The 27,044-nt window shown below is 43.5% G+C and overlaps 1 protein-coding gene across 1 annotated transcript in view; it reads right to left on the bottom strand.

Annotated features, from left to right (window-relative positions):
- PEX5L (peroxisomal biogenesis factor 5 like) overlaps positions 1–22,894 on the bottom strand; it is a 1,467,323-nt gene extending 1,444,429 nt beyond the window's left edge. The window contains exon 1 of the mRNA XM_069618674.1: positions 22,475–22,894. Within this exon, the coding sequence (XP_069474775.1) occupies positions 22,475–22,495 (21 nt within the window). The 5' untranslated portion in view covers positions 22,496–22,894. The remainder of the gene's footprint in view (positions 1–22,474) is intronic.
- Positions 22,895–27,044: the final 4,150 nt, after the last annotated feature.

Here is a 27,044-nt window from a genome sequence, read left to right as displayed (position 1 = left end):
TGACAGGAAAATAAGCTACACAGTACTCGATCTGTCCACTGGCACGTGCCTGCATCTGGAAAATCTCTTTGAGGTTTATTGTGCTAGGATGTGATATGCAGGGCCACTCAGTCACCTAGCACGTGCACCGGCCATGCAGAGCTGTGTTCTAACACATTCACAATAATGGCCCATGTCACAAGAGTGTTCTCGCCACCCTCACAAGGTGTCTCACAGGGAATGCAGCATTTCAACTTGAACTCCTATGCAGCCCTAGGTGGCTATTACATATAGCACAAGGCATTATACGCCTGGGGATGTACCTGAAGCATTAGCACCCCGTATGTTTAGAGAAGGATCTTGACAGAATGCACCCCACAAATATGTGTTGACATGCACAGCAGCCACCAAGCCCACATGAAGCTGGCATCCATTTCACTGCCACAGTATGTATGACTTCTCGTGGTGTCATTATGTCTCAGTCTCCCTGGGGTCACTTTGTGGGACTTCATCAGGGGCGAGGGTCAAAAGTTGCTTGTTGTAACTTCCACTACCGCTGGCATTTTCGTGAACGCCACTGTGGAAAACTTGCAACGGGTGCCACGATAAGCAGTGATCGAAGTGAGCGGGAACGTCGGGAGCGGTGTTCCACTACCTTCATTTTTTTCTCTTTACCATTCCTCTACTTTCTATGACCATATTCACCATTCTATACAGATGATGTGTCCATTCATGTCCCTGTGCAAGTGTAAAGTTGTAATAGGAGCCTTAGTTACTAGTCACATAGACTATTGCAATGCCCCGGCCGCAACACCTTGTCACATGTTGCACTATCCTTCCACCTACCCTCTCCTCTGCCGAGCCCACAGTTCCACTACTTTCTGCACACTTCTACCACTGACGATAAGTACATGCTGATGCGCATTCCTTTGATTTTAAGGGGTGCATTCCGAAACATGTGGCCCATTACAACTGGCCCAAAGAACACCCAGACACCACCGATTTTGGAGGCGGGCATGGACTGCCAGCTAAAAAGGCATTATTGATGCAGCCAGTCTCTGGTATGAAGAATACACCATTATCTTTCACCTATGTGTGCACTTGGCTCTCACAAGTGAAAGAAATGTCCCCTGAATCAGGGCCTCTGCGTACAGAATGAATCATGGAAACATCCCCACTAGGCTAACAAATGGCCCCCATGTTTGTATGTAATATTACACTTACAAAGAGTTAAATACATCGGAGATCTGGAACATAAGAATAAAAACCTAAACACATTCCATCACCGTTTAGGGCCGGGAGGACAGAGCAGGGGCAAAGCCTTGGAAACAAGACAACACAGGGCGCATGGGTTTGAATCCCAGACCCCCTCTTAAAAGATGAATTAATAAAAAAGGATAGCGGTGGTTGGTGTTCATGAGGGGTTGTCTTGGAGTTAGTATATATATATATATATATATATATATATATATATATATATATATATATATATATATATATATTAAACATGCACTTGTGTATATGCGCGTTACAAATGCCATATCATATCATCATATCATATCATATTATATCATACTTATTGCACATACTGGCATGACAGATTTTACTGTTTCCCTTTTGTGATATAATATTCATTTATTAGCATTTTTCTGGCTCTACCCAGACGGTCGCAGAGCGCCTTACATGGCTCACATTTTGAAACGGTGTGAGGTGAAACAGAAGTTACAAAATGGTTTAAGGATAGGCTAAGCAGATTAGGATAGACGAGTGGTAGCACTGGAGAAGGGCAGGGTGCCAGTGTCTTATGACTAATGGGGAAAAAGCTGGGGCGATTGACCGAGTGAGAGTAAATCCGGGGTGTCCTTGAGCAATTTCTCATCATTGTGTTTTTGGGTGAGCCTGCACCCACTTCAATAAAAGCATAGGAGAAATATGTCCTTAGCCATAATTTGCTGTGCTTCAAAGTAATATTGAAAATAATAATGAAAGATTATGAAAGTTTAACAATACTTCATACCAAACAACGAAATTGAATTAGCAAGACTTCTATAGCAAAGTACCAATGCAATCATATAGAAAGTGTCAACAAGCTATGGAAAACCCTTGAGCATGCGCAGATTATCTCCATAAAAAATAGCATCCCACATGTGTATGTTAATGTGGCGTTATGCCATATGGCTGTATTGGATATGATTTGATTTGATTTTTTAATTTATATCACGCATAGCCAAAAAGGATCCTGGCAGAGAACTGCATCGAGGCGCAGATGGACTAAATTAGGGACATAATAAACTTGCCCTAAAGGCCCAGTAAAGTTATCTGAACAAAAGAGTGTTCAATTGCTTCCTAAAAATGGCTAGAGAATCGATCTGCCACAATTGTACAGGGACAGAGCTTCAGGCACGAGGCCCTGCCACGGAGAAAGGTCTTTCTCCCCAAGCAGAAGTTCTGGAGAGAGGAATTGCCAGTAGGCCTTGCCCCAGAGATCGCAATCTGCGAGGTGGGCAATATTTTACAATTTTAGATGTCATATAGGATGGTGCAAGACCATGGACACTTACAAACAAGACACTATATTTTAATCGCTTTCCGTTGCTGCACCAGCAGCCAGTGTAAGCGTCTACAAAGTCAGAAATTGACGACTTTCGTGACAGAGAAAAATCAGATGTACTGCCGAGTATTGGATCACTTGAAGGCGCTGTGTATTCTGGTATGCCAGACAGCAAGGCATTACAGTAATCAAGTTTGCTATTTGTGAGAGTTCCCACAACCAAAGGTTGGTCAGTCTCAGAAATAAACGGTAAAAGTGGTTTAGGAAGTTTTAGTTGGTAGTAGAATGATTTTATCATTTGATTGACTTGTATTTTTCAGCTCACACTGGACTGCCAAATGCGGCCCAGACGTCTTACTGCTTCACTATATTTGGTGGCAGTTCCAAATAGTGTTGGATAGGGAATCAGAGGTAGCAGGTTAGCCAATTTGTTTTTCGGGCCAAACACCACGATTTTTGTTTTAGACGCATACAGCTGGAGTTTATTTTCCAACATCCAGATTTGGATTTTTTCTGTACATTTTAGAACTCGCTCCATTGCTTCCAATGATTGTTTTAGCCGAACATACATTTCTGTATCATCCGCATATGAGTGTACTGCAAATTAAATTGAGCAAAGGTATTAAGTAGCATGCAGACATATATATTAAATAGCAAGGGCGATAGGGAGTAGCCCTGAGGCACTCCACATATCACTGGTAGTGCCTCAGAGAGGTAGGGGCCAGCCTTAACTTGTTGAGTGTGATCAGACAAAACCAAGGAAAACCATTGGATGGCCTCTTCAGATATGTGATCCACTGAACACATTCTAGATATAAGCATATCAAAATCCATTGTGTTGAAGGCTGCCGACAGGTCAAGCAAGACCAGCATGCCTATGTCACCCTGATCAGTGGCCTCCAACAGTTCATGCAAGACACCCACCAGGGTTGTCTCAGTGCCGTGACGAGGCCTGAATCCAGATTGAAAGGAATCAAGAATGTTATTACACAGCCTGCGGTAGCAGCCATGTAGTTATGGTTAAGTTGCTAAACCCATAGGAATACCACTTTTTCGGCGGTTTATAACTTCGCTCCCCCTGGATGAATCGTCACCAAACTTTGCAAACAAAGCATATGGCCTGCTCTAAGTTTGGTGAGGTTTCGTGCAGGGGGTAAATGTTATAGGGGGGTCCCAAATCTTTTTTTTCCATAAACTGAAAGTATATATATATATATATATATATATATATATATATATATATATATATATATATATATATATATGTTATATACATATACTGCAGCTTCTGCATTTGCATGCCTTGAATGTGCTCAGCGTCCTACAAGAAGAGGGTGTGTGTGTGGATGGGTTACTTGCAGCATATGGATCAGGGAAAAGCTTCCTATTACATGTAGTAGTATAAGGAAGGCAGGCTGGAATTACTCTCGCCTGGTTAGCGTACAGGTGTGTGTATGGCGTGTGTTGTATCTTTTGCTTGTCTCTTGGTGCCTAACTTAGGTTCTCGCTAGCCCGGAAATGCCAGGTACCATGTGACACATATCTTGTGAGAAATTCGAGATGGGATCACATACATTAATACACATGTTGCCTTCCAATACTGGATGGAGACTAGTTGCAACACATGTTGAGTAACTGTGCATATTTTCGTGTTTACTTCTCATGACCTGCTGAACAACACTGATAACAACGAATGACATATGATCATCACCCTACAAATAGATACATTGATCTCACCGTAGCTCAGACACCTCAATGATTTGAAGAAGTTTGGTTTTAAGTATTTTAGGATGGAGTACGTAAGAGAGCAGAAGTCTGATCTTGGCCAACACCGCAGCAATTGCTGTCAGTTCGGGTATATGGAAGGTTTCAGCAATGATGCTAGATTTTAATGTTGTGGGTGTCAATGATTTGGTTTTGGCAAATATAAATCACCAGGGATTACGGTTCACTAGCAGTGGATTTGACAACAGCGGTGTTGGATTGAGAAACTTTCACCTATACAAGACTTTCAATATGGTCTGTGTTGGATGGCATTGGGGTCTGCAACCTGTGGCTCTCCTGATGTTATGAACTACATCTCCCATGATCCCTCACCACTCTCTAAATTGGTTAGGGCTGGAGAGCCATGGGTTGCAAATCTGTGACTGCATATCACTCTAGCAGCGATGTTGCTCCTCCTGTAAATGGGAATGGAGCAAACAGGTGTTGCCTCAATCCAATGATCTACAAATGATTTCACTGGGGAAAAAACTAATTAATAATGTGCCCTCTGCAACATAAAAAAAAAGTAGTAAACACTTTCTTTTGTATGTTAGGCAGCAAACATAGTACGTAAAAATGTCCACTTCATTTTGTTGCCATATTTCAATTAATTTTAGGTGATACTGACTGGGGCAAAATATACTTGCAGCATTCCATGTTCCCTATGCAACGAGACCGGTGCTAAGTGCATTTCCTAAAACGTTTGCACCGTTGCAAATGTTAGATAACCTACGCCCCATGAAGTTAAATGCACGCGTCCGGAAGGGTGCGGCCAATGTCTAGTGGCGTTACCTGGTAAGCATCAGAAGGAGTGAATCCCAGTGAGGAGGTGCGTGTGCTTCCCTGCCATCATTATCAGTGCCAAGCACTGCTCACTCTGAAAAGGAATCAAGAATTGATCGCAAATGCATCTCTTTGGGGGCGGGGGAGGGGTGGGGGGAAACACTGTTGGCTGAAATGACCACCTGGTAAAACGCAGGCGGATTCTGTATGAATCCATGTATGATGCTGCCAGGAAAGTCTACTTTGCAGGCGGAATTTCCACTGCTCCACTTATATAGAGGAAATGTGAAGAGTAAAGGAGGTTTTACCGTGTTTAACTCTTTACCCTTGATGAACACTGGAAGGAGGAAACCATTTGCACATTGAGGTGGTCCCTCTCCGTGTAATTAACGTGGGTGTCACACATGCTCCCAAAGAAAAAACAAAAGAAAAGTATTTTGCATGTGGAGCTATTCACAAAGTCAATCTGGCAAAATCACTCTGTGGATACAGTGTGCTCGAGACACTGGGCTTAGTTCTGAGGTGTGATGAGAGGGATGCTTCAGCCACTTCACTGGGTGCATTCCTGATTCACGCAGGGATGCTCTCAGGAATGTGATTGCCCTGCCAATGGCTGCCAATGGCTTCCACTGCAGCTGGTACCAGGAGCAGCCCGGCTCCAGGTAACGTGCCAGTCTGAGCGGCCTCAGAGGTGGCTGGAACAGAAATGTTCATTCAAAGCATGAGCGTTTCTTTCCAATTTTACATTGTAAAGCCTAAATTATTAAAGGTAATGTAAAATGAACATTTCAGGTGGCTGTTCCTTTTTGGCCCTTTATCTGAAATGGAAACCAGTGCATATCTACGTGTCAGTCACATGCTCAACACTTCTATTCGTGGGGAGGGTGAGACGATGCAGCACTTGAGCACTTGTGTTAGGAGCCTAGCCAACTATATAGGGACCTGCACGCATGACTAGCATACATTTCAAAGGCTTGTAAACTGGGGCAGGTGTGCTGAAGGCGTTATAATGAGAGGCATGGAGGATTAAGGGTGCCCACGTTCTGTATCTCGAAACTGGCTTGGTCAAAGGATCTGCTGATTTTAAATATAATACATGAGCTCACGTTGGGCTTCGTGTAATGTAAACAGCATGCATAATTGCCTCATGTAAGGCTTTGAAGCACTCCGTTTGCACCACGGACCATATTCATTCTTTTTTATGGGGGAGAGGAGAGGCGGTATGTAATGTACATTTCCGTCACTCCCTGCCTCTCCGCCATACGAGTACTGCAGCATTTGCACCGGCATGGATTCTCATGGCGGTGTAAATGCTGGGGATTCCGATGGAGACCGCTGGCTCCACAGGAACCCATTGTAAAAGCTGCCTTTCGTGTGTAAGTGGAGGGCAGTGCAAAAGGGCGGTAAAACGTCTCTGCCTTCAGATAACGGGCAACTCGAAAACGAGCCCGGTGGTGTTTCATAGGAGATGTATTCTCAGCTAAGTTTCACTTTAAAATAATGCCTGTGTTTTTGCAGCGCTCATATCTAAATGTTATTAGACTAATCACAAAGATACATCATTACAATACGGGATCTGTTAGTTATCACTCGGTGGCAAGCTCAGCTGCCCACCCCTTCTGCGTGCGCATGCCGTAGTCTCATGACACTGCCGATGGATTTGCATATCTATTCCAAAGACTACATTATTGATACCTGAGTTACTGTGTCCTGTAATTGCTGTCTAGGCAGCTTATTGGAGAATGCACACCTTTCAGGTGCACGCCATGTGCATGCAATATGCCTAAAGCTGAAAGTCCCACTGCTAAGCATGTGCTATCGGGTTATAACGACAGAGAATCCCATTACTCTGCTTGGCCAGCTGCTGGAGTGACTGGTGGCCTCCACTGGCATCTATGAAGGAAGACACGTTTCCTTCAGAAAACCAGCATTGGCAATGCCACCGGTTTGGCCTCATGTGTAGGCACGTGAAAGGAACTTGCCAGGCACTGCTGTAGTGCTATGAACTGGCCATTCCTGGAAGTAGATGCACAATGATGCAAGTACCTGGGCATCTAATAGCAGTGCCTGCCAAATGTCTAATACTTATGCACAAGCCATTACTGTTGGCTTTGCCAATGCTTGTATTAATACTGCTCAGGGAAACTAGGAACGAAAATCACAGGCAGCAATATGCAAGGCTGTGAAGGTGAACAAGGTGCTTAATAGCTACCATATTTAAAGCTCTTATTTTAATGATAATAGTTTCGGCTTAACACTACCTAATAACCCAAACTAAAAATGTGAACTGTTTACAGTCCACTGAATACGTTGGTCCTAAATTTGTTCTAAAATATTCTGCTTAAAAGAGGCAAATACTGTGAGAAACACTAGGGGTTTGAGGGTTGCATAGCCAAAAAGCTCTGGGGCGATCTTGTATAGCACACCAATTTGGATCTACATGCCGGATGTCATGTAAACAGGGCGTGGATATGTTAATCGGTTGAGCAATCAAGACCACAACTTTTCTGACCCATAGTTTTACACCAACCATGATTATGGAGTTGCATGGAGGGAGGGGGAAAGGCAGTAGGGCGCTACTTTTAGAAAGAACCAGAATTAAGCCTGCAAGAGTAAGAAACAAAATGAACTGACAAACCTGCAGATCTCAGAGGCATAACCGCACTCCTCTCATAAGAACCTTGGTTCTGAAAGATAGCTTTCCATAGAGTAAGGACTCCGATACAGACATGGGAGATGTCACAATTCATGTGGAGGTGACTGACAATGTGGCGGATAGAAACCCCAGGGGATGTTAATGAATGTCAGTGACAAGGCGCAATTAACATAATGACAGTAGAGAAAAGGACTTAATGATGCAGCATAAGATGAATATGTGGGATAAAAGACATGCACAGGAAATGTGTGTAAGGTCCCGGTCCTCATTTCTTTTCATATAATACTTGCATTTTGACATGAGCTCTGTCCAGACAATTGTGTCTCCAATCCCCCCAAAGCCATTCAGTAACGATGAGCAGAAGGTGGGTGCCGTTATGAAAAGGAAAGAGGAAAGCAAGTGGGTAGAGTCGATGATGGAGAGAGGATCTTTATTAAAAAAGGGTATCTGATCAAAACAGGTTTGATAAGCAAGGAGACTGGGTGTCAATGGACCTCATCTATAGTGGGTACCATGCTTTCCACAAATGAGGCGCTCTGTCTTCTGCTACATCTGCTTCTCACCTTCATGTACTCGGACTCACCTGAACTACGGGCCCTGCTATGTCGTGGTCCTCTACTCCTCCACAGCAGGCCTGGTACAACACTACACCAACCGCCACCAGAGAGAGACAACCAGCCAGACAGAGGGGAGAGAAAGATGGCCTCCCACCAACTGGCGGCAAGGGACGTCACGTCACTGCGTTCCTAGTGTAGCTGGCAATACAGTGAAAAGACAACCCATTCTAATCCACTCTGAGTTTATAAACATACACAAACATTTTAGAGAGGAGGTGGTTGGCACTGACAGCACAATGTGTGTACCTCACGATCACCACCATTGTTCAAGTGGCGTTTTTCCCTGCAACTCAACTCGAAAATAAAATAATCCTGTTCAGGGGTGAAGATATTAATAGGGGAAGACTGCAATTGGGTAGTATCGGGGAACATTTTTCAAATCAACACAATTACTGCTTCCTAGAAAATCCTTGAAATGAAAAAAAAACTCCCAAAATGCATATTACTTTAGCTATTTTAAAGATGCATGGTGTTTTTCACTGCAAAAAAATTATTGAAAGATGGCCGCTAGTATTGCCATGTTTCCAGAGGCAGCCATCCAAAATGGCTGCCTCCATGGAACAGCTCACAAAAACTCAAAGGGCCTCATTACAACTTTGGAGGCAGCCATGCCCTAATAAGGGCATGGCTGCCTCCAAAACCGTGTCCGGGTTCCCTGAATGGGGAATTAGCGAGCCATTCCGAGTTTGGAGGGCCCGGTAATTCCTCCTTCAGGGAACCTGTACCTTCCCCATTCCCATTTGAGCCCCTATAGGGCTCAATGGGAATGGGTGCGGGAGCTAACAACGTGCCGATTACGACCGGCCCGTTGTTAGCTCCCTGGTCCCAGAAGGGAACCTCGTAATATTGCGGAATGCATTTAACGGCGCTGGCACCATTACCGGCGCCGTTAAAAAACGCATTCCGCAATAGTTGGAATTAGGCCCAAAGAGTTCAGAGATGGGCAGGAATGGGTGGGATTAGTCATAGGGATTACAATGGCTACGGGCAGGGAAAGGGAGGGATTACAACTGCGTATGCCTCTTCAAATGTCATCTCGATTGGTAAAGCGTTACAGACCCTGATTCAAAGCCCATATTTGAAGCTCTGGTAATGACAATAGTTTGGGCTTTAAAAGTAGCGCTTTCAGCACCACCGAATAGCACAAACTAAAAAGCTTTAACAAACTTCCAGAGGTATATAATGAAAACTGGGAAACAAAATAGGAACTATGATAAAACTAGTGGCACAGAAAGTGAAGGTGCTGCGAGTGTGTCCATAAATAGCAAGAGATAGATAGATAGATAGATAGATAGATAGATAGATAGATAGATAGATAGATAGATAGATAGATCCAGATAGATATAGAGACATAGATAGATAATAAAAGATATAATTATAGGTCTGTAGACAGAGATACAGACATAGATAGATAATGATAGATATATGGACTCTAATGAAAACCGGTCTGAAACTCAACCATTACAAAAAATCCATGTGCAAGCTGTTGGAAAGATGGCAGCGACTGCATGGGGTTGGCATCTGGAAATGAGGACAGCTTGGGCACCTGTCCGGATCTAGTGAGGGTGTCAACCTACATCTACATAGGTATAAAAATGCTGCTGACCATTATAGCATCAGCTTTGCAACTGTTGGGGGTTTCTGGGGAGTTTCCTGTGGATCGACTGCATCCTGCCTCTGTTTCCCAAGAAAGAAGCCTACTTGCACCTCTTTTCATGCTGTTGTTACCAACCTACCTACTTGGGTGGCAAACACGGTAAGAAGATCACAGTGTGCAGTAGCTGATTTGCTGTGAGCTCCAAGAGCAGTATCTCAGAGCTTTGCTGTGTTGCAGTCCGTTGCTCGTTCTTGGAGTTTGCCTATTGCAGAGACACTAATTCTCCTTCAGTGACTTGATTCTGCCGGGTAGAGAAACAGTAATCTGCAAGGAAACAAACTTATTTTCTGATAAAAGTTTGACTGGAAGACAGACAGTAATCCAGTCTGCTTAATGGAAATTGCAATAAAATGGTGACACTATTCTTGGGACTGTATTCCCTTGATGTGGGCAAACGATCCACAGATAAGATCTTTTCTTTTTTCCCAGGTTAAAGGTTATTGTTGTTTTCTTCATTTTAATATCTTTATTTGCCAACTGTACATAATAAAGACGATGGCACACATCAGTCTCTGGGTGTTTGGTGGAACAACATAGACAGAGAAAGGTGGAAAGGTAAATAGATAGACGGGCAGCTAGATAGATCTTACACAGTCAGTAAATATCTAGCTAGAGAGATGGGTAGATAGACCTACAGTGAAAGATAGATAGATAGCTAGATAGATAGCTAGATAGACTACAATAACAGTGAGGGAATTAGACAGGAAAAGATAGATAGATGTCATTTATTTATTTATTTAATGTACATTTGTAAGGTGCCTATACATCAGAACGTGTTTACAGGCACTACAGACAAAGGGGGAGGGGGAGCAGAGGCGGATAAAGAACAATAACAAATAGTACTACGAGGCCTTGTGACATTTGCATCGTGCAAGTGCAGCAAACAGGAAATGCAGGGTGGGGAGGGGCATATCAGGGTGGAGGAAAGGGAAGCGGTGGGGGGTTGCAGGAGGGAGGGAGTCCCAGGGGCTGAGTAAGAGCTGGTAGGTAAGTGCAGGGGGGAGCCTGAAGGGCAAGTACATGGGGGGATAGGATAAGGGTCTAGTGCAAGGAGGGGGTGGACCAGACTCAGTAGTCTGGTCAGGGAAGAGTGCCCAAAGGCAAGTGCTGGAAGGGGGTACTCCGGCAGACTGGTTGAGGGAGGGCCTGGGCCCTGTATGACTCAGAAGGGACCCGGAAGACAGTCCTAGCAGCAATGGGTCATTAGTGAGGAAGGGGGGAGGGAAGGAGGAGGAGAAAAGGAGGGCCTTGAGAAGCTTCCGGAAGTAAAGGAGATACGGCTCAAGTCTGAGAGGGGCAAGGAACCTATTGCAGAGGGAGGCTCCTGCCGACGAAAGAGGTCTATCCCCCACTTTCTGCTTTGAGAAACGTCTGACCTGCTAGAGGATTGAAGACATGTAGCAGGGGGGTATTTAGGGAGAGAAAGTTGGATGTAGTGAAGTACCAGGCCCCAGAAAATCTTGTGGATGATTACTAGGCACTACCATGGACAAAGGACTAGACGAAAAACCATCTTTTTTATGTCATGCTAAATGGGTACCATGTTGGAAAGAAAAGAAAACAAAGATCTCCACTGTTGTTAAAGTAACCCATGAAAGGCTTAAGAACAACTTTAAAAAAATGAAAGATCTGGTGTCACCATTGCTATGTGTTGAAGAAAACCACTGCATCATGCTTGAATAAATCCCAGTACTGTACCAATAAAAATACATTTTCATTGGAATAACCTCATAAAATGCAGTACACAATACACATATTTCTTGTAATCATTGGCCAACATAAATACTGTGTAGTTCTTCTTATACTAATAACTCTTATATACACAATGTCCTGTAATTTGAGAATCAGCATTTATGTGCAGGTCATTGCATCTTCAACATAATTTATGAAAGGAAATGCAAAACAATAATGATATAATATCATTCATTGAAGGATCCAAGGGATACAAAGTATCAGCCTCTCCGACTGAAATCATGTTAGCTTCATGCCACAATGATTGAAATTACATAAGAGAATTTACAGTACAATGATGAATACATACTGAATATCACCATCTCATACTCAGACAAGATTGACTTTATGCCAAAAATGTGACTCTGTAATCTGAAAATCATTATTTGTTCAAAATTGAACAGCTTGCGCTCAATCTCAGCCTTATTATTGCCATGTAGCTTCTTCAATATTAGCCAAGTAAAGTCAGTATGTCCATGTTGCTTTTCCATAAAATGCTGTACCAGCGGCGCTGTGACAACTATGTTCTTGATACAGCTACGGTGCTCAACCATGCAGACACGGCATTTTCTGTTGGTCTTACCTATATAGTTCAAGCCGCAAGGGCATGTTATCATACATACCACATTGTGTGTGTTACAATTAGTCTGGTCAGTAAGATCCCAAAGCAAATCCGGCAAAATTTGGATGGATGTAATCTCTTTTGTTTGTACACACACACTACATTGACCACAGGAAAAAAGACCCTTTACTTCGGGCACTCCCCATAGCCTGGTTTGCCGTACATGTCTAGTTTGAATTTCTGTTACGTTATTCCTCACCAACATATTGCGTAAGCTCTGGCTTTTCTTAAAGGCCACTAAGGGAGGTAAGACATTTTTTCCTTTGTACACTTTCTTCCAAGTTTTTTTTAATGATCGACTTGATCTTATAAGACAAATTGGAATATGTGTTAACAAATACAGTTCCAATCTCTTTAGAGTCTTTAGTGATCTTTTCTAATAGAGCTCCCCGATTGTTATTATAAGCTCTTTTAAAGGCATCCTTAATTACCTTGGGTGGATATCCTTTAGCTAACAATTTTCGGCCAAGTACAGTGGCATTCTTGCCATAGTCCTCTTTTAAACTGCTGTTCCTTTTGAGCCGCAAAAATTGTCCAAACGGTAAGTTGTTCTTCATATGTTTAGCCTGGTGACTACTATAATGTAATAGGGCATTTTTATCTATGGTCTTATTATAAGGTTTCACTTTCAAAACACCCATGGATTGAAAAATAGTAATGTCCAGAAAATTAATCTCTGACTCGCTTATGGACTTAGTGAATTTCAAAAAACGATTTTGTTGGTTCAACCAATCAACAAACTGGTTTGCTTCTTCCTTGGAACCATCCCATACAATCAGTACATTATCAATATACCATAGCCATTTTCTCAATTTATGACAAAAAGGGTTACTGGCCGGGTGATTTCTCAAAGAACTCAACATACAGGTTAAGTAAATTGGGGGCCATAGCAGCCCCCATCGCTGCACCCTTAATTTGTTGAAAGACAGTTCCCTGGAACTGAAAGAAATGTTTGGTTAATGCAAATTCAGTGCACCATAGTATGAATCCTTTACTGACAGGATGTCCATCTTGTCTGTTGAGTAGGATCTCTTCTACCTCATCCAAAGTGGCTCTTTGGGGTATCAATGTCTAAACTAATCAATAATGATTGTCCTGGTGTAAAGACTAAATTCTCAATCTTATTGATGACATCCGTAGTATCCCTAACGTAACTCCTCATTTGGTGAACAAAGGGTCTTAAATAGTAGTCTGCAAATTTTGACAATGGTTCCAATGCCGAGTTAACTCCGGAAACTATAGGTCGGCCTGGGAGATTTTGCAGACTCTTATGCATTTTGGGTAAGATGTAAAAAACAGGTACCCGACCCTGTTCCCTAATCAGATACTCGGATTCCTGTCTGCTGATCTACTCAGTCTCAAAAGCCCTGGACACTTTTTCTTTTTTCACTTTCATCAGCTCAGCAGTAGGATCAAAATTGAGTCGCAAGTAGCTCGTGTCATCAGAAAGTAGTCTTTCACATTCTTTGACGTAATCACACCGGTTCATCAGCACAATAACGAGATGGATGTACATCTACCAAATCTAATGACAGTAGAGGAAGGTCCCAAAGAAGATATATGAATCTATGCTGAAACAATATGAAAATACTTACGAATAATGATATAACTGGAGAACTAAGAAAAATATGTGCTCCATGATGCAGTACATATGAACACAAAGACGAATGAAGTGACCACTAGTCAATAACTGTAAATATGCTGAAACGCAAGGTAGAAAGAATACGTAGAAGCTTGCTTATGAGAGGTATACATTCAATGTTTATGATGACCATTAAAAAAAGATGGACAACGGCTTATGTCAATCAACCCAGCTATCTCCAAATACAAGCCCAGGATCTTAATGTGAAAAGGTGATGAAGAAGCTGTTTTCCTTGCAAATAAACGAGTACATTGGTTTGGAATCAAGGATTCTATTTTGAGATATGAAGGGAAAGCACAAAGGGAGTCTACAAGCAGACCATGCGCTAGGACATATTTCTCAAAGATTAGGAGGAACAGGAACATTTATGGATGCCAAATATTGGACAATTAAAAGGGCATTAAGTTAATATGGGATAAAGTGAGCACGTCTCTAAAGGCCAAGAGGAGCAACTGCACCGAGCATAATTGAATCAAATGGTGTTAAAAGTACGTCGATATGGACAATTTCTTGGTCCTGTAACACGTGACGAAGGGCTCACAAACAAGGGCTATTCATTAAGCCGAAAGCTAAGATAATGATGTGCTTACACTCACTCGAATGTCCCGAGACAGTGCAGACTGGCAAGGTCAGCCTTCAAACAGAAGACACTGGCATGAGGCCTACTGATGAGAGAGGGTAGACTAATAGGGGAAACAAGGAGAACACTGACGTATCTCCAAGCACCTGGTTTTCATTTCTCTGTACGTGCTGCTAGCAAGCCGAAGGTTGGAGTTGGGTTGCCAACCGATTAGAATAGCCTCACATGCACTTTTTCGTACAATGTTGCAAGGTATTATTTTGCTGCCACATTCTCTGCTATGACGAGTGTCTTACACCACATGTATAGAAGAAGCTCAGGGTGTGTCTTACAGATAAGAGACTGCGCCAATGAGGGAATAACATGCATATATTCTATAGGTAGACATATTCCCCTAATCCAATCGCACCCCTCAATGGGTATTTGCAACTTGCCACTTAGGATGATGTCATAGATGACGCATCTAGTATTATATAAACTACGAAGGAGCGAAAAGACATTGGGCCTCATTACAACGAGTGCAGACCCATAATGAACGGTGCCGGTAAGGGACCGGCACCGTTCATTAAGGGCCACCTCATTAAGAGGTCTGCAGCGGGTCCCGCAAAGGACGTCTGGTGAAACCAGGCGTCCTTATCGGGACCCGCTAGCAAACCAGGATGCTAACAACAGGCCCGTCACTAACGGGCCCGTTGTTAGCATCCTCCATATTCCCATTGAGCCCCATAGGGGCTCAATGGGAATATGGATGTACCAGGTCCCAGGAAAGGGAATTACCGGGCCCTCCAAGGTCAGAATGGCCCGGTAATTCCCTATTCCTGGAACCCGGACCCAGTACCCCGTATGGGGATAGCCATGCCAGTAAGAACGGCATGGCTACTGCCATACTCGTAATGAGGCCCATTGTAATCCTGCATGAATCGACTTGATGAGTGTTATTTGCCCTGCTTTACTTCTTTGAGATTAAAGCAGTACTTTACCATCTCCTTTGAGTCTGTCCGGTTATTTGGTCTGAGATATTTTATTGGTAATTCCATCTAGCAGACAGATGCTTCAAGGTGCTAGAGCACAACTGCAACTGAGATAGATAGATAGATAGATAGATAGATAGATAGATAGATAGATAGATAGATAGATAGATAGATAGACAGATGGATAGAAAGATAATTCATGCTATGTAGATATCTACCTATATTTATGGTTACCCAAACTTGCAATGATAGATAGACAGAAAAGGAATGATAGATAATTAGATAGATATGGACAGATGGGTAGATATATAGGAATAGATTGATAGATAAACAGATAAATAGACTAGACTTTGGCCATGTCCACTGTCCATGTTCCCTCTATATGTTTCTTTTGGAACCAGTAGGTGGCCACAGCCTTTGGCCGTGGCCACTATACATGTCTTTTGAGCCCACTAGCCTTCGACCCTGGCCTGTGAACACAGCCAGTGGCTGTGTCCACTGTATATTTTAAAACACTATCGGGCCATTAGACCAGTAGCCATGGCCTTCTGCCGTGTCCACTGTGTATGTTCCCGCAATATGTTTCTTTGGGACCCAGTAGCAGACCACGGCCTGTGGCCATGTCCAATATACATGTCTTTCAGTCCCACTAGCCAGAATTGAAGGTCCTGGTCAGTGAGCATGATCTTTGGCCGTGCACAATGTATATTTGAAAACACTACCGGGCCACTAGCTATGGCACCCCACCACACTGTAGCAGTAACATTAATTTTTTGTATTACTCCATTCATGTTTAAATGTTTTCCCCATAACTGCGGTTATTGTGGCAATGTACTACAAATAACCATGGTTATATGTAGGTGCATGCAAATAACCACGGTTATATGTAAAAATCATGCAAAATCCCAAAGTCTTCCCTGCCCTCCCAGGCACTCACTAAGTGCCCTCCTCCTCTTGGTATGCCCCACCCCACAATCCCCTCAGGTCCTCTTTCCCTCCCTCACTTTCTCCTATTCCCCACAACACTTGTCCTTTCGTCTGATGCACTTTCATTCCCAATCTAATTTTCTATCATAACTGCGGTTATCCCACCGGATAACCCCAGCTATGCGAAAATGCTTGAGTTCTGAACTTGGCCGCCAAACCTCCCCAATGCCAATTTCACACGGTGTCCTCTTTCCCCCTCCCCACCTCTAGCCTTATTCAATTTCATCATGTTTCCTATTCCAAATGGCATTTTTTCCACTTTTCTTTTTTGCTAACCCTGGTAATACCTGTTATAACTGCAGTTATCTGTCGCATTGTGCATTACCCACCGTGCAATCCACAAGAAAGGCCTGGAATTTTTCCAAAACAAGCTCTCCGCTACCAGCCCACCAGAAACCTCAGATCAGGCTCCGCACACCTAATGGTAGTCTCTCCTTTCAAGTTCTCCAGATGAGGAGGCGCCTGCTTCTCAGTCCTCACGGCCACATTTTGGAACTCCCTCCCCTGGTGCTCTGCCTAATAGAGGGTCACCTGGGCTTCAGGAAAGCCCCTCAAAGCTATTCCCCCTGGCCTCATGAACCCGACTCCCCCATGCCCACCATCCACCTATCGCACACCTGCTTTAGTCAATAGTCCCCCCTGCCTTTTCACCACTCCGACCCGTTTCCCACCCCTACCAGCCCATCTCAGCCATTAGTCTCTTCTTCCTCAAACAGCCTGGTTTCTGCCACCCAACCTTCCATGGTGAATGCCAAACACTCATGGAGGACTCAGGTAGTCACTCCACTAACTTGCACCAAGAATGAACCCTGACAGTGGACCGGACAATGTACCCATGTAGGCTGGGAGGGCAACAACGCAGCTTATCCTGGCAAAGACGACCAGGCACCTCGGACTCGAAGCTCAGGGTTGGAATGGCAGGCAACTCTATAGCACAGGATAGTAGGCTAGGCTGCCACACAAAATCATGAAATGGGAGTCCTGTTTGTGCACTAAAAGAAATAGGGATAGCAGGGTTGGCACTGTAAGTAACTCTAAAGCACAGGATGGTAGGCCAGGCCGCGCACATAATCACGAAACAGAGTCCATGTTCGTTCACTAGAAAGAACTAGGCATGGTAATCTCCCTCTCCAAGAACCTCTCTGAGGATGAGTGTTATGCACTCATCGAGCACTTAGATTTCATGTGGAGCATATGAATGTTTTCCTGGTACATAGATGGAACCCAGGAATCAATCGTTGTTTGCACAATTTACCTATTTCTCTCTTCACACGCTGCACCTCCGCAGCTTAGTGGAAGGCACAGCTTCAATCCATGCACCATGCAAAAAACTACAAGACAAACAGTCTTGCACAACACCTCTGCCATAAGAATGAAGCTACTTTTAAATGCAAAAATTCAAACTGAAGCTTCCCACCAAACTCTCTATTGCCTTATACACACCCCCGACCCCTAGTCCATAGTATTCCTCTGCAGCACCCACAGAAACTCCATTTAGAGATGGGTGACTACCTGGGTCTTGGCCACCCTCACATAACTATAATGTATGAAATGCACACACGCATAATAGCACATCCCAAACATTTCCCAAATTTCTTGACCCCATTCCATCCAAAAGCGGGTTGGGACCATAATTACACTATAACAAAAGACAAAATTAATGAATTCATGAATTAACAAAATAATTGCAGTTTTAAGGAGCAGTGGGCACCCTGTTCCCCATCAAAAAAGTTTATAGACTACTGGAGGAATTTACTCCAAACCAGTCTAGGAAATTAAGTAAATGCATTTTTCCCAAATGTTTCTTTTTTGGTCCCAATCTGCCAAGTGGTTTTCATGCAATGGCTGTTCAAAATCAACCATTTTTCTCTATGTGAAAATGAATGGGTTGGGCTGAAAACTGCATTTTTTTTCTTTCCTTAATAACTGTTTTTGATGAATTTTCCCAGAATTCCCAGTTCGGAAGGGAGGGCCTCAAAAATCTCTTGGTTTTGAAAATGTCATCCAAACCCATCCTCACACGTCAAAAGTTACTATCCTCTCTCAGACTCTCTGTTGCAAAGTACCAATACCTATATAAAGGTTTTAAGGCACAGGTGGTGCCCCACTCTCTGTTGAATATTTTAAAAACAACAGGATAGATTTACCCCAAACCAGTCAGGGAAATTAAGTCAATGATTTGTGCCCACTTTTTCTCTATGGGAAAATGAATGTGAGTAGGCTGAAAAAAGCGTTTTAATGTTTTCTTAAACTTTTCATTTTCTAATGAATAATTTCTAAACGTCCAGTTTAGTGAGGCTCTTAATAAACTGTTGGGAAACTGTCATCCAAATCCATAAAGCAAGTCAAATTTTATTAGCCTTGCTTAGCCTATCTTCTTTAAAAAGCACCATGGCTGATATAAAGGTTTTAAGGGACAGCCCCCCCCCCTTCTCTGTCAAATATGTTAATGACGATCTGATGGATTGATCCCAAACCAGTGAAGACATTTAAGTCAACGCTTTGTGCACACGTTGATTCTTATTTGGCCCAAATCTGCCCAGTGGTTTTCGTGCAATGGCTATTCAATACCTGTACCTTTTCTCTATGGGAAAATTAATGGGCTGAAAACTGTAAAACTGTGGGTTTTTGTTTTCATACTAACTTTTTCATTTTATAATGTATTATTACAAAAATGTGCAGTTTGAGGGTGGGGGGGGCTTCACAAACTTTTTGTTTTTAACATTTAGTCAAAATCCATCCAGCAAGGCAAACGTTATTAGCAATAGAGAAAAATTGCTGCTTTTTATTTTCTGAAAATCCTGTCAGCCTCTCTGCTACAAAGCACCATGGGAGCTATAGCTATAATTTTGGGAGAAGGGGGCACCCTCTTCTCCATCAAATATTTGAACAATTACTGGATGGAATAACGACAGATCCCCCTGGAGATCAAGTCAATGCTTCGTACATAAGTTGTTTTGTACCTGGTCCAATTCCAGTCAGCGGTTTGGGCTGTACACTGGATAAAAAATGTGCCTTTTCTCTATTGGAAAAGAAATGGGGACTGGGCCAAAACAGAGTTGCTTTACTTTCTTAATAAGTTTTTTTTAATTTTTAACAGATATTTTCCAAATTGTCCAGCCTCGGTGTGCCCCCTTACAACAATTCTGTTTGCAAAATTGCAGCCAAATTAACAATTCATTTTTCAGGCTTCCTGTGGAACTTGATACTCACCTTTACTATAGTGCGGCGACTGCGGCACTAATATATATACATATATATATACACACACACACATATATCTCCAAAACAGCCAGATGCCACCAGCATCTCTCCCCACTCCCTGCACTCCTCTTCACCCACCCCCTGGGCCATTTCTAAAACCCAAACCAAGACCCTTGTTGCTGTCCCTGAGCTGTATTTTTCTCCGGTCCTCTGTGTCATATGGTAAGATTTCCACATATTTCTCTGCACTTTGTAATGTAATTTTGAGTTGGTTGCGGATTAATGGACTGTGGTGATAGGCATACCTCTACGTGGTGATACAGAGATCAACATATAAATATGCTGTACCAAGTTGCCTAATTTATTTGAATGTTTAAAGTTTGGTATTACATATATATACAGATCAACAATGACAATTAATATTACAATTACAATAAGATAGAGTAGATAGATACATCTATAGATAGATAGAAAGATCTCAAATTAAAGATAGTGACAGAGAAAGATAGATAGATAGATAGATAGATAGATAGATAGATAGATAGATAGATAGATAGATAGATAGATAGACCTGCAATGTTAGATAGACAATGAGACAGAAAAGTGGATGAAGGGATGGATAGCTAGATACATAGATAGGTAGAGGTAGACAGACCTGCAGTGGTAGGTAGACTGACGGATAGATAGATAAATGGATGGATAGATAGATACAAGTAGGCAGACTTGCAAAGGTAGATAGATAGGTAGCTAGATAGATGGATAGATAGACCTGCAATGGTAGAAAAAAAATGGCTGGATAGATAGATGCATAGATAGATACATATGTAGAGGTAGAAAGACCTGAAATGGTTGATATATAGATATGGATGGATAGATATATATGGATAGAGAGATAGATCGTACACGATAGGTAGATCTCGTGGAAGATATGTGGGCAGACCTGAAATGCTGTGTACGCTTTGCAATAAGGAAACTCGGTTAAAGTTAAACGTGTATGGAAGAGAGATTCTTCGAGGAACCCATACATTGCACTGGAACCTGTTTTCGGAGGTGAAGTTGCCAAGCTACTGCAATGTTTCTCTTTACAGTGCAGCCGGGCTCACTCCGAACACCGGACTGTGTTAATGGTACTTATTCACCCAATTTTCTAAAGAGCAAACTATAATGTCTGACACCCGTAATACAAAATAAAGAACAACGGCGTCTTAAAAGAACTAAAAACTATTTTAATGAGAACGTTCTTCTGGAAAGATATGCGCGTCAAATGAATAATTAACGTAGCGCGCGTTTCCATTCAAGAGTCATAGAAAGTGTCCCTTATGACTTGAGAGTTAATGGCGCATTTCTACAGATGTAAACTCACTATCTGTGCCCCCTTTCACCAGGTTAGAAACACACGTATACACTGACGGAACAGGGCTCTTAAAATGTCGGGTTCTCGTCCCAGGGTGACCGTTTTACGCTGCCCTAGTAATTCAGTATGCACGCCGGAATCCTGCGTGTTGTTGCAAAATACGCGCCTACGAATAAACTTTAAAAAGGGGTGTCTATCAGGATTGATGAAAAATAGGATACATTCTCAAGTGTTTTGAACAAAGCGCAGATTTAATCAAGACCCGTTTCTATCCAAAGAATGGAACAATTAGCACATATTTATCCCGTGTGCTGCCACCAACCCCGGAGCGGCGTTACTTCTACAGATCAGATGCGTGGTAGCAGTGTCAGTGTGCATTGCGCACTACTTGGCTAAACTTTCAAGTGCATATGCAGTGCGCGGCGCGGCCGCTGTCCATGGTACTGAACCAGCAGCAGGGAACGGGTAGCTTTCCACAATGCACACATGCCGTAGCGGGGCAGCGCTTGCTTCTCACCATCAAAGATCACAGTTCATTACGTCCAATTCACAATGTCGCAGGTAACCAGTCTGCCAATGTGCTCTTACCATGAGGGCAAGGTTACCCGGCGCAGCAAGAAGCCTTGCTCAGCAGGGAGACAGTGGATGGGCCGTCCAGGCCATAATAAATAACCCCAGGAGCCAGAAGTTTCAGCTCACATTTCATTTCAGTAACACAAGTGTTTGCTTTTAACATCCTCTCCCAGAGCACCCCACACTGCAATGGTATATAGTCGAAGGGTGACACGAAACGCAACACAGCAACCATCGGTGCATCACCGGCTTAAAACCATCGTGAGGCGAAAATCAGAATGGAATACGCAAAGATGGGATAATGGTCCCGGCTGACCGACCATGTGCGCCATGCCTTTGCCCTTCACTTGACATACAGGCAGGGCTTGGGACGGGCACACGGGCATAGGGCTGCCACAGAGCGGGGATTTCCTGGGCATGGCCTGTCATGAGAGCCAACTTCGCTTAAACGAGTAATTAGAGTGTTGAAAAACCAGAAGGTATCCCCCCAATCCGTCGCTGACCCTGCCACCCTCTGATTCTTTCGCCAGTCTACTTGTCCAGTTGGACTTAAAATAGCAGGTAGCGGCTGGCAATTCCCACCCTTCAAATGTATTCTCTGGGGCCACGGTACAGCTCGTGACATCAGAAAGTTCCACAGAGGCGCAACCCAGAGGCTCTGCGCAAACTTCTCTGTTCAGAGCACAAGAGGTATTTGCGTTGCCACGCAGCATTACATCAAACCATTGTTGGTGATTGCTAACATGCTATTGAGGGATCGCCTCTGGGGATACCGGGGCGGGGTGGCACTGCCACTGCCTTACCTGGATGTGCCCCTGGTACATCCTGCAGGGTGGTGAGGCTGCTGCTGCCGCGAGTACTTCTTTCTCCCCGGGGAGGGCACAGATGGAACCCAGGTCACTTTCTTGAACGGGGATAGTGTTTCATGGAGAGGGGCGGGGGCCGGCTTGACAGGCAGAGATGGAGTGAGCCAGTCCTGCTTTTGGCAGCAGGTGCCCTTCTGTCGCCGCCTGTGCTGCCGCTGGGAAGTGCCAGGGGCTGCTGTCCTCTCCTGCTGGTGCTGAACCTAGCAGGGCAGCCTATCTCCTGCTGACGGGCGGCAGCCTGGACCCCGGGCACTCCAGAACCCTGGCGCTGCTCCTGATACTGCTCTCCGTTTCCCCGGCTAACTCTTCCTCGAGCTTTGCTTGGCTCCTTCATTTCTTTCTGTCTGAAGGAAGCTCCTCCCTGGCCGCGCCCCCCTCCCGGTGCCTGAGCGCGCTCCCGACGGGCAGACAGCAGAAGCAGTCTGAACGCGCGCGATCCCGCGCACTATGAGCGCAGGTGGGGTAGGTGCGCGCACGCTGCCCTTGGGATCACGCATCTCGGAACGGTGACCCTGGGCAGAGAGATAGAAAATAGAAGAAGGACCTCTGGGATCGAAGTTGATAGAGGGAGCTGGCCAGGACTCCTTGACAACCGTGGCACCGGAATTCTCATTTGCAGGGTACGATATCCAGCTCTTTGGTGCTGCAGGTTCAAGTTCCAGCCCAGCAGTGGATTCCTCTCCATTGGGTCTTTTCCAACTTTTTTGTGTCAAATACACTTTTTAGCTTGTGGGACAACATTTTACCAAACAAACACAGGGGGCGAACAAGTTGTACTTTGGTACTTGGTTCTACTATAGTTTTGTATTTATTTTGTAGTGTCAGGGTCGGAATGTGGATTACGATTGATTCTGGGCACCAATGAAAAAGTGGCCCATAGTTACAATTGCCATTCATTGCTCATGTGGCAGAAGGGGTCAAGTCCTAAAGATTAAAGTGAGGGGACTCATCAAATGCAGTGGGATGTGACGTCGCCAGACATTAGCACATCAAGGTGAAATATGCACATTTAATTAAATTGGCTTCGCATAACCACCCAAATTGAACAGGACGAATGGCATTTGCCTTGCATAATATAAACACACAAACAAAACCATGACAGGACATTTTCTTCCTATAGTGTTTTTGAAAACGTTAAAAGGTGTGCATGTTTTAAACTTCAAGAACCAATACAAATGCTTTCCCTGGGACTTGCAGTACCGATATGGGATATGTCACCTTTAGTCATTTGTTATTTTTCATCGGGTTATATAGTGCAGTGGTGAAGTGTCCGCCCTGCAAACCTGATAACTGCGGTTTGGTCCCCGAGGTCAGCTTTAATTTATAAATTCAAAGAGGACATCCAATGTTTCTCTTTTAGCTGGGGGGGACTGAGTCCAACCTCTGAATAAAGTGGGTGAACTCTGTACCCTCGACTTCAGCCCTGTCTGGCAGGCTGTTTGAGTAATACCCAAGTGGGAGTTTTTTGGTAAAGTTTAGCAAATTGTGCATTTGAAATAATATTCAGTAGCATAGGCCGAAACATGTCTGGGGATGCTTGTGGTCTCCTGCAGAAGGGATGCGACTTAGCAGTTCAGACTGGACTGCCCCTTTTGGGCTAGCACCAAGCCTAATTTGCATATGGTCTTCCCCCTCCTGTAATGGCTTGGCAGGCTGAAAAACAATGGTCTGGAACGTTGCCCAGAGCCGTGCCCGTGGTTATGATTTATTCAAAACCTTTCTGCCATCAATTTTTGGTTTTACTTTAGTCACCCCGAGTGTGACGGGTATGCCCAGACGTGGTTCCGTGCCTGCTGGACCTAGAGACCCAAGCTACTCCTCACTGATGATGCCCCACAAGGCCGAGACATGTCTGGGGATGCGTGCGGTCTTGTGCAGTTTGGGCTGCACTGCCCTTTTTGGGGTGCGACTGACCCTGGTTTGCATATGGTCTTTCCTCTTCTGTAATGGCTCGGCAGGCTGTAAAATGATGGCATGGAGAGTTGCCCAGAGCTGTGGTTATGAATTATTCAAAACCTTCCAGCCATCGATGTTTTGTTTTGCAAAAATACTAATTGCACATTAAAGTAACTCACCAAATTGGTCCTTTATGATCCACAACGATTCTACTTTGACCAAATAAGCTGGTCCTCAGTAGCATGATGGGCCTGAGCTTTGGGCATTGCCGTATTGCCCCATGGGCCAGTCCGAGCCTGTTTATTGTATCTGCTAACTTCAAATGTTATTTTCAATCATTCCAAGAATACCATATTTTTTCAGCTCATTCTCTTTAGTCCAGTTCATGAAAGGACCATTATTATTATCACAAGTGAGTGCACTAGAGTTGTAAGAGGAAATACCCCCGACCTGTGGCAGCTTGTGTATTATTAAAGTTGAGGGGTATACATATTTTACCTGATTGGGGCAAGTGAGCCACCCCACACCATTTAGAGTGTTTGGGGTTTCGCCTCCATGGCATTTCTATAAACAATGGTTTTAAAAATGGTGGGTTTTCAAAGGACATTTCTGAAAAAAAGGGTAATAACAGCTGTACAATTTACAATTGGTTCTTTATGGGGGGAAATGAGACATGTGAATACATGGCAGGTTATCAGCAGTGCATGAGAGCATCTCCAACACATTTTCACGATGGCTGCAAAAGAAAGAAGAAATATGAGCACTGTGGGAACAATGCATGTCAAAATTGCCCTGTGGTACATGTTCATGCTCTCTGTGCCTAATATATAGCAGTAACTCAAATGTAAAAAGCTCCTTCTCCTAGTAAATGCACATTTACTGTTATCTGCTAAACCTGTATGTGTGTGAACATCAAAGTCCCCATGATGACGCCTGTCCCTTATCTGTGGTGCCTTATAGGATCACTTAACCGAAGTGAGACATTTTTCTCCCTTCCGCAGTGGTAGCTGCATGTGTTCTGAACCCATGCTTGGCAACAGTGCAATCTGAACAATTTCACTTGGATTGCTCGCGCCTGATCGAAGATGCCGACGGACCTCTGTGACTGCTACTTGTTCCGTGTTCTATGAAGCAGGTTGCCATCTTGGCAGAGAGTGTCACCACGTATAAAGCAATGTGCAGCAATTGAAAAAAAGGCTGTAAACACTTTTCTTGGGAGACCTAATTTATAAATGAATAACGTCATTGTGTAGCCATGTACAGTTGGATGGTTGAGAAATGATGGTCTTCTATGCATATTTAAAGGTTTCACATGTATGTAGTGCGTTAATCGTACACAATATCATGTTAAGTAGTGTAATGTATGTATGTAGTGGTTGTGTAAGACAGCATCTTCAATTAAACAACCAAAAATCCTTTATCACGGTAACGAGCCTAAGAAGTTTACATCAATTTATTACAAAAAGCAGGTCAGATGCCAGTCTTAATTCATTACAGCGGGATACATACATTGCAGCTTATGAATCCCAAATGCCTCTTTTCTAAACGTGTATTTGTCTGTTTCCGCTGTGTGGGTGTCTTGGTAAGGTATCAGCACTTGGGATTTTAACTGGCAGACTTGCTGGCATTCTTTAAAGAAATGTCTGGCTACTGGTGATTTAAAAATGTTGTCCCTGATGTCTCCTTTCTGTTCACCAATATGCTCCTTTGTAGATCTCATGGTTTCTCCAATGTAGACTTTCCCACAAGGGCATTTTAAACTGTACATTGTATATTTGGAGTTGCAGGTCACATTTTGTTTTAAGGATATTTTTTCATCCGGTTTGCGGATGGTATACTATATTTCCTGGTATTATATTGCTGCAGTGTATGCAATTGAGACATGGGAAAGTCCCCCTTTTTGGTTGTGTTAAGTATGTTTGACACTACATGTGAAAACATCTGCTAGTAACAAATATTTGTTCTTGTTTCTTTGTCTTCTATTTGCAGTTTTGGGGATTGATTTGCCTATTTTTTGTAACAACGTTTCTATTTGCAATATACCACTGCGAGTATGAATTAGTTTAAGCACTTGATGTGATGCTGGTGCATAAGTAATATGAAACATTAGTTCTAATTCTTCTGGCGGCCTAGTTTTCTACTGTAATAGGTCCTCTGATGTTTGTGATGCAGATTTTCTGTGTGCCTGTTCCAGCTCACACCATGGATACCCTAGTGGCATTACATGCTTCAATGTGGAATTCATTGTCATCCAACCAGATTTTTCTAGCTCGTAAGAATTGTGAATAAGGCACATTTTACACAAGACATATTGGATAGGATGAGCCCCATTGCAATACAATACTCTTGTCTGTAAGTTTGTGACGAACTGTGAATGTGAACTTGTTTTCTGTAAGTAGTGTCTGCTCTGGAAGCAATTTCACATTGGTGTCTAGATAAGTAATGCTGGACACGGCTTGGGAGGAGCCCAAGAGTCAGCATCAGTGCAACATGTAGAAGCCCAAGTCGCCAGAGAACAAGGCACAGTCCGAGCACATTGGGAGGCGAGACATGCCACAAGATCGGGTTTGGAAACAAGGTGCCGCTGCATTTAAAAACATGCTGTCTGAGT

The sequence above is a fragment of the Ambystoma mexicanum genome, chromosome 10 (assembly GCF_040938575.1).
Source record: "Ambystoma mexicanum isolate Mex_15411 chromosome 10, UKY_AmexF1_1, whole genome shotgun sequence".
Classification (NCBI taxonomy): Eukaryota; Metazoa; Chordata; class Amphibia; order Caudata; family Ambystomatidae; genus Ambystoma; species Ambystoma mexicanum.
The sequence above is the reverse complement of the archived record's forward strand: the minus strand, read 5'-3'. Positions and strand labels throughout refer to the sequence as shown.